We start from the raw sequence: 8,911 nt of genomic DNA on the forward strand, positions 1-8,911 counted from the left end.
GGTCTCTTGTGTCAGCCTGCAGTTGAGCCTCTCTGGAAGGCCCAGGCCTGGCCCTGGGCAAAGTTGCGTGATCTTCCAAGGAGCCACGAATCCTCAAATATTTTTCAAGTTAACTTCACTGTAATTTACTTGAATCTAGTCTTACTGGAGAAGAGACCGGGTGGAGGCAATAGAGATGCAAATCAAGTTTCTTCTTTGTCCTTGTACCCCACCCAATCACAATGTTAGCCCCAAGCTGCCACTCTTCTGAACCCCGTCCCCACCCGCCCTGGCCCTGCTCTGCACACACATGCACACGCAGACATACAGCCCTGTGCTGGTGACCTCCCTCCCGACACACCTTCTCGCCCAGCCAGCACTCCCCTGTTCCTGCCTGCCTGACCCCCATATCTGGTTTCTCCCCCTCAGTATGAAGAGCAGCCCCAGTGGGAATACAACCTCTACATGTACATCTACTTCGTCATTTTCATCATCTTCGGGTCTTTCTTCACCCTGAACCTTTTCATCGGCGTCATCATCGACAACTTCAACCAACAGAAGAAAAAGATGCGTAGAGCACCTGCTCGCCATGGGCCGGCAGGGCAGGGCTGGGTACCAGGGGACTGAGGAGCCATTCTGGCCCCTCGCCCCATTTTGCCTTCCTGAGGAGCCATTCTGGCCCCTGGCTCCATTTTGCCTTCCTGCTGGGGACAGTTCCCTTCCGGCTGCTGCTGGAGTGGGTGGGAGAGGGGCGTGTCCGTGAAGTAACAGGCCCAGTCTGTAAGAGTGGAAGGAGGGGCCCCGTGCCTGCCCTAGTCTACCTGACCCATGAGGTTCCCGAGAGGAGCTGGGCTGAGGGTTGGGACTACTCACCTGGTCTACAATCGAGACTGGCTCAGGGTCTCTCCAGAGCTCCATCAGTTGGGCCATGATTGGGTTGCAGGCAAACCAACCAGGCAGAGAGAACGTGCAGGGTGGCTGAGCTGGGCAGGGGGACTGGATTTGCACCTCACAAAGCCACAGAGGCCTCAAAGTGAAGGGAGACAGGGACTCTGCAGGAGCAGATTTGGGGAGGACTCTCTGGTGCAGGATAGGGACATACTTCTCTCCACCAGAAGAGGACGTGAGGAGGAGGCTGGCCAAGGCACCCTCATCAAGGAGGCCAGATCCCTATGCTCCCCATGCCAGAGCCCTTGAGAACCCCAAAATGAGTCTGGTGCCTGTCTCTCTGCACTTAGGGGGCCAGGACATCTTCATGACCGAGGAGCAGAAGAAGTACTACAACGCCATGAAGAAGCTGGGCTCCAAGAAGCCCCAGAAGCCCATCCCGAGGCCTCTGGTGAGCCAGCACCCGATTCAGCAAGAGTGGAGGGGATGTGCTGGGGGGCCTGGGAAGCCCCACACCCCAGGACCACTGAATTTTCCAGTGAAAGCCTAAGTGAGCTTGCCCAAATTGCCCACTCAGAATTGTCTGTTTCCTTAATGAGAATAATTCTGAAATATGTACTTTTCAAATTCATTAATCAATAGGGTTTTTATAGGATGATATCACTGGAAGTTTTACATTATAGAAAATGGAAATTTGCAAAGTTTGGGAAAATTGCTCCAAGAATGTATTAAGGAAAATAACACGTTTTCACATCTTGCTTATCCTTTCTTTATAGTACCACAGTTTGCCAATGTCAGGAGTGGGGTTTGAACCCAAAAGGCTAGAAAAAGTGCCAGGAAGACCACAAAGAATACTTAATATGCATTTGATCCATTCAAAGAGAATGAGGAAGTGTTGAAAATAGGGCTGTGAAAAATCGATATTCTTTAAAATATGATATACAATATTTTCCTATGAGCATTTTCATTTTGGCATTTTTAATCTGATAGTATTTAATGTAAAAGAATGAAAGAAGATAAAACTGCTCCTGAAATGTAATTCCAAAAAAAGAAAAAAATCACTCAGCTTGGCCCAGGGCCCTCAGTCAGTGCAGGGACAGAGGGGCGCTGTCAGGCACCTGACCACACACAGAGGCCTCAGCCTCCGGGAGAAAGTGAGGAAGGCATGGGCGTCTGTTCCAACCAGGAGCGCTCCCTCCCGCAGGAGTCCCTCTCCTCTGAGCGCACCCTCCTCCACTGTCAGAGTGCAGCCTTTCCCATCGAGGGCAAGGCAGCCTCTGCAGGCCCACCACCCCCATTCACAGCCTCTTCCTGGCAACCCCTGAGCAGGACAGACGCAGCCAGAGTCCCCTGGCAGGTGGCGCCAGGAGGGACACTCAGTCCCCTGCGAGGCTGACTCCCTTGCCTGACCAAGCCATTCTCCAAAAAAGTGGGGAGGGGGTCACTACTCAGTTGGGTGACATAACCCAAATCACTAGCTAGGAAGTGACAGTCCCAGGTTTTTAATCCAGTTCATCAATTTTATCTAATTACCCTTTCACCAAGCTTTGTACTAGGTTAGTGGTGTATGCGCGTGTGTGTTCACTTATTTATAATTTTTTCTTTCCCCAAATAATCTGAGGTGGCTAACAATTAAAGACACATAAATACAGTTAATAGAATAAACAAAATCAATTCCATTAAGGGTGGAGAAAATTTGTTAACCTGAGGACTGATCCAATTACTAGGGTTGAACTGTAAATTTGACCCTGAGCCGTCAGACAGTGGGAACAAAAAGAGGACAATGATGTGCTAGGGAAGCTCTGGGTAGGAGAAATCCGCTCCTGAAGGTTCAGAGAAGACTGCAGGGAAGAGGGACGCAGGAGAGCCAGGCTGTTTCAGCCTCCTGACTTCTCCTCTCACCCCGACGGTCTCACTAGAGGGTGGAGTAGCAGGGTGGATGGTCTGGGCCGAGGGGCAGCAACAGGCCTGCCTGAGGCCCCCGCTGAGCCCACCCTTGACCCCTCCTTTCAGAACAAGTACCAGGGCTTCCTGTTCGACATTGTGACCAAGCAGGCCTTCGACGTCACCATCATGTTTCTCATCTGCTTGAACATGGTGACCATGATGGTGGAGACAGATGACCAGAGCCCTGAGAAGGTCAACATCTTGGCCAAGATCAACCTGCTCTTCGTAGCCATCTTCACGGGCGAGTGTATCATCAAGATGGCTGCCCTGCGCCACTATTACTTCACCAACAGCTGGAACATCTTTGACTTTGTGGTTGTCATCCTCTCCATTGTGGGTGGGTATGCAAGTTGGCCTTTCCTCCAGTCCTGGGTCTGTACTTAATGCCAAGTGTACTAGGCTCCTTTGTTCTTTTCTCTGCATTCCAGACCTCTCCCCCACCTGCCCCCCCCCACACCCTCCACAGAGAACTTGTCCAGGAAGGCCCACTCAGGCCAAGGGGGCCATCCTGACAGAGGAGCCAGCAACCCCTCCATGGGACCCTAGGACACAGCTCTCAGCTCTCTGTGAGAACTTCAGGGATGAATCTGGAAAAGGGAGTGGGGCTGGGCAGACTTCCCTGCCCTCCCAAAGGAAAGGTTAAAGGAGGAAGAGGCTTTCTCAGGGTGAGGCGAGTCTCCAGGGATGGGAGCAGGTGGCCCTCTAGGATAGAAGTGATCCCTGGAGATGGAAAATTCTAGAGTCTAGCCACCAAGGTTGTGTGCCAGATTCCTTCAGATATCACCCACCTCAGGCAATTGACCTTTTAAAGTCTACGTTGAGGCGAGGAGATCATACAGCTAGGAACAGAAGAGGTAGGATTCACACTCTGTCTGTTCAGGCTGCTATAACCAAACACCAGACTGGGTAACTCATAAACACCAGAAATTCATTTCTCACAGTTCTGGATGCTGAAAGTCCAAGACTGAGACACGAGCATGGTCATGTCTTCTGGTGAGGGTCCTTTCCCTAGTTCATAACCAGCACCCTCTTGGCTGTGTCCTCACAAAGTAGAAGGGGCAAGGGAGCTCTCTGGGGTCTCTTTTGTAAGACACTGATCCCACTCACTCAGAGCACCTCCCAAAGGTCTCACCTCCTAACATCATCATCTTTGGGAGTTGAGATTTCAACATATGAATTTGGTGGGAGATTCAAACATTCAAACCATAGCACACATCCACGTCTGTTTGACCTCAGGGCTCAATCCTCTTATTTTTCTTATTTTTGTTATTTATTTATTTATAAACTGAGCACGAGAGCAGGGAGGTGGGAGGGGCAGAGGGAGAGGAGAGAGAATCTTAAGCAGGCTCCATGCTCAGCGCAGAGCCCAACATGGGGCTCCATCTCCCAACTCTGACATCATGACCTGAGCTGAAATCAAGAGTCAGACGCTCAACTGACTGAGCCATCCAGGGGTCTCCTTTTTTTAAATAGCAATTTTACTGAGATACAATTCACATGCTATAAGATTTACCCTTTAAAGTTTATGATTTAGTAGTTGCTAGTATATTCACAGAGTTGTGCAACCATCACCATTACACCTCATCTTAGACTCTTTCCCTCACCCCCAACAGAAACTCTGCATCCTTTTAGCAGTCTCTCCCCAACCCCTGGAAAGCACTCATCTAAAATTTTGAGAGACTGCCAAACTGTTTTCCAAAGCAGGTGCACCATTCTCTAGTCCCACCATCAATGTAGAAGGGTTCCAGTGACTCCGTGTCCCCACCAACACTTGTCACTATCTATAATTTTTTACATAGCCATCCTGGCAGGTATGAAGTAATCATCTCGTTGAGATTTTGGTTTGCATTTCTCTAATGACTAATGATGCTGAAAATTTTTTCATGTGCTTAATTGGTCACTTCCCATGGTATGTCTCGGTCTATAACAGGAGAAATGTCTTGGAGAAATGTCCATTCAAATCCTTTGCTTATTTTTTAATTGGCTTACTTATGTTTTTATTGTTGAATTGTAAGAGTTCTTTATATATTCTGGACACCAGTCCCTTATCTGATACACAATTTGCAAATATTTTCTCCCATTCTGTGGGTTGTCTTGTTACTTTCTTGGTTGCTGTCTCTCAAAGCACAAAGATTTTTGTTTTAAGTCCCAATTTATCAATATTTTTTTTCTTTTGTTGCTTGCACTCAGCAACAAACTCTTGACCCCCTCCCCCATGAAACTCTGCCATGGGGTGGCTGACTTTCCTCTTTCTGCCAGGTACATACAACCTGTGCGTTCAGTGACTTCAAAGGGAAATGAGGGGGCAGGCAGAGGCAGGGGCTGCCATAGCTACGGTGACAGACAGATGGTTCAAAGCTGGACTCAGGGTCAGGAAATGCTCTGGGAGGTCCCAGACAGGGGTGAGGGTGTGCATGCCCGGTGGGACTGGAGAGAGGCTTTAGAGAAGGCAGGATGTCAGCAGCCTTGAGGGGCTGATGAGGGGCAGTGTCGGGAAGCTTTGGAAGGAGGTGCAGCATGTACCTCGGGAGCACCTACTGGTCCTGGTGCCTGGCCGTACTGGAGAGGCTTGGTTAACAGCTCAACTTGGAGCCAGAGGGTCTGAGTCGAATCCCAAAGTCTCACCGATGAGGTGACAGCTTGGGTCAGTTACCTCGCTTCTCAGTTTCCTCTTCTGGAAAATGAGGATGATGGTATCCGCTTACCTCCTCGGGTGACCGGAAGGGCTAAATGGATGGATATAAAATGCTCAGCCCAGTGGCTTATTGACAGTAAACATGACACATGACAGGTGGTGACACTTACATGAGGAGTCTGGAAAGGTCACTTGGGCCAATACATAGCAGAGTTTATTTCACTCTTTCTCCTATAACTTATATGCCTGCTTCTTAAAACTCCAAACCTGGAGTTGTCAATAGAGACCAAGGGGTAGGAAGCCCCAGAAGCTAGCAGGGTTGGGAGGGTGACAGGAATGATCTCAGAGAGATCATTGTGACATTGAGAGATAGTTGTGACAGTTGTGGCATGGTGGAGAACACGGACTTGTGGGCCAGTGCTTCTTGCCTTTCAGTGAGCAGCAAATCATCTGGGCTTATTAAAATGCAGTGGGACTGGAGGTTAAACTAAGAGTCCACATTTCTGATAACCAGCCCAGGAAAGCCCAGGGCTGCTGGCCCTCAGACCACACTTTGAGTAATGAGGAGCTGCAAAGCCCGAGTTCTGGTCCAAGCTAGGCCACCCAGATGCTGAGCAAGTCCCTTGAGGCCTCAGAACCCAGGATCTAGAAGATGGGCCCTACTGTGCAGGTATTCTCAGAAGACTAAGGGACGAGAGGTCTGGAAAGACACTTTGCGAAAGGTGTGGGTACTGTGGGTCTTCATTTTCTGAATCATAGATGAGAAACGGAGACCCAGAGGGGTGGGAGGACACAGGGCCCTTGCATGTCCCCGTTGACCCAGTCCTCCTGAAAGGGCCTCCTCTCCTTAGCTCCTTGCCGTACAGAGACCCATCCAGTGATACGGGGTTAGAGGGAGGACAGAAGGGCTTGGGTGGCCACGGTCTGTGTTGTTTCCCATAGGTACTGTGCTCTCAGACATCATCCAGAAGTACTTCTTCTCCCCGACGCTCTTCCGAGTCATCCGCCTGGCCCGAATCGGCCGCATCCTCAGGCTGATCCGAGGGGCCAAGGGAATCCGCACACTGCTCTTTGCCCTCATGATGTCCCTGCCCGCCCTCTTCAACATAGGACTGCTGCTCTTCCTCGTCATGTTCATCTACTCCATCTTCGGCATGGCCAACTTCGCTTACGTCAAATGGGAGGCTGGCATCGACGACATGTTCAACTTCCAGACCTTTGCCAACAGCATGCTGTGCCTCTTCCAGATCACCACATCAGCCGGCTGGGATGGCCTCCTCAGCCCCATCCTCAACACAGGACCCCCTTACTGCGACCCCAATCTGCCCAACAGCAATGGCTCCCGGGGGAACTGTGGGAGCCCAGCCGTGGGCATCCTCTTCTTCACCACGTACATCATCATCTCCTTCCTCATCGTGGTCAACATGTACATCGCCATCATCCTGGAGAACTTCAGCGTGGCCACAGAGGAGAGCACCGAGCCTCTGAGCGAGGATGACTTCGACATGTTCTACGAGATCTGGGAGAAGTTCGACCCGGAGGCCACCCAGTTCATCGAGTATTCGGCCCTGTCCGACTTCGCCGACGCCCTGTCCGAGCCGCTCCGCATCGCCAAGCCCAACCAGATAAGCCTCATCAATATGGACCTGCCCATGGTGAGTGGGGACCGTATCCACTGCATGGACATCCTCTTTGCCTTCACCAAGAGGGTCCTGGGTGAGTCTGGGGAGATGGATGCCCTGAAGATCCAGATGGAGGAGAAATTCATGGCGGCCAACCCGTCCAAGATCTCCTATGAGCCCATCACCACCACGCTCCGGCGCAAGCACGAGGAGGTGTCGGCCACTGTCATCCAGCGGGCCTTCCGGAGGCACCTGCTGCAGCGCTCCATGAAGCACGCCTCCTTCCTCTTCCGCCAGCAGGCGGGCAGCAGCGGCCTCTCTGATGAGGATGCCCCCGAGCAGGAGGGTCTCATCGCCTACATGATGAATGAGAACTTCTCCAGGCGCCTTGGCCCGCCCTCCAGCTCCTCTGTCTCCTCCACGTCCTTCCCGCCCTCCTATGACAGCGTCACCAGGGCAACCAGCGATAACCCCCAGGTGCGGGTGTCCGACTACAGCCGCAGTGAGGATCTCGCCGACTTCCCCCCGTCCCCAGACAGGGACCGCGAGTCCATCGTGTGAGCGCCAGCCCGGCTGGCCAGGACGCACCAAGGGGCAGCCTGGGGCAGCGTAGCCAGCGTGACCGCGGCCACAAGCCGGCACCTGCGGACCCTTCCTTGCTTCGGCCTCGGGCTGTGAGAGATGGGCCTCAGCCCCGCGGGCCGACAAGGCAGAGTTCTGTGGCGCCCACGCTGACGGCCAGAAGCAGGCGGCCGAGCTGACCGTGCGGGGTGGCCTGTCGCTGGAGGCCCCGCACATGCCGGCGGCCGGGGCCGGTCACGCCACCCCCCGGGGCTCTGAAAAGCAACACCATCCCAGCTGCGGAGGAGAAATCCAAAACTGAGACTGTAGATGTTGTGAGTGGGCTTTCATAAATTTATTATATTTGATATTTTTTTACTTGAGCAAAGAACTAATCGTTTTTCCATGGACTCGGCAGCAGTTCACACTGCCTTTTCTTCACTCCGAACAAGAGTGTCTGTGGAGGTGCCGGAACTCTGGTTCTCAAGGCAAAAGTGCAACCCAGTGTGGCTCCCGCAGGCCTACAGCCCGGGGCCAGGAGGGGTTCCCCTGCTGCTTGGGCTGCGGTGCCAGGAGGGCTGAACCCCTTTCCTCGCCCGGCGTGTGCACACAGTCCTCACCCAGAGGCCAGACACGGGCGGCGTGTGACTCAGGCTTCCCTCGGACGAGTGTCAGGCAGAGCGGTTCTTGGCATCGGGGGCTCTCTCTGGCCTTCCCTGGTCCCCAGGGTCCTGTTTGCCCCCTGTGTTTTCATGCAGGCCATTCTGGGGTCATTTCTACAAAAACACAAACCTTCCAGAAGAGAGTGGCCTGGGTCCCAGGCGCTGATGTTGCCTTTTCTTCCCAGGAGAGCCCGGCCTTCTGCACGAGTATTAACAGTAAAGGGAAGGGCACAGGGAACCAGCCCCACCCATGGCCTGGCCCCCAGCTTGTCCTTGCTCCCCCGAACCGGGCAGGCCCCGCCCCACAGGCCAGGAAGAGAAGTCTGAGCCCCGTGCCTCCAGGGCGAAGAAGTTGAACAGCCCTCCGCCATGGCCACGCGGCCCCAGCCCATCTGAAGAAGGGAATCTGTTGTCATGACCAGAGCTCTCTTTCCAGACCTTTCTGCCTCTCACCATGTTGTGTGGGTGGGCGGTGGGGGGAGTCCTGCGTGGTGCCCAGAGGGGAGTGTGGGCCCTGTACCGGGAAGGAGGCTTGGGAGGGTCAGACCCTCCCCTGGCCTGGGAGGGGAATGGACTGTGGGCAACCTTGGGAAAGGGAGCCGTGTGGCCCCAGAGCA

The 8,911-nt window shown here is 53.1% G+C and overlaps 1 protein-coding gene across 8 annotated transcripts in view; it reads left to right on the forward strand.

Annotated features, from left to right (window-relative positions):
* Positions 1-7,632, forward strand: part of SCN5A (sodium voltage-gated channel alpha subunit 5) — an 80,280-nt gene extending 72,648 nt beyond the window's left edge. For 6 of the 8 annotated variants that reach the window (XM_028107067.2, XM_028107068.2, XM_028107069.2 and 3 more), the window contains 4 exons: positions 409-546; positions 1,214-1,318; positions 2,881-3,151; positions 6,392-7,632. In XM_028107067.2, the coding sequence (XP_027962868.1) occupies positions 409-546; positions 1,214-1,318; positions 2,881-3,151; positions 6,392-7,632 (1,755 nt within the window). Of the gene's footprint in view, positions 1-408; positions 551-1,213; positions 1,319-2,880; positions 3,152-6,391 lie in introns of all 8 variants that reach the window. The other 2 variants (XM_028107071.2, XM_028107066.2) reach the window with 2 other exon arrangements.
* The last annotated feature ends 1,279 nt before the right edge of the window (positions 7,633-8,911 follow it).

Source organism: Eumetopias jubatus, unplaced genomic scaffold (assembly GCF_037043125.1).
Source record: "Eumetopias jubatus isolate StellerSeaLion01/CBP00866 unplaced genomic scaffold, mEumJub1_p1.0 scaffold_1, whole genome shotgun sequence".
Lineage (NCBI taxonomy): Eukaryota > Metazoa > Chordata > Mammalia > Carnivora > Otariidae > Eumetopias > Eumetopias jubatus.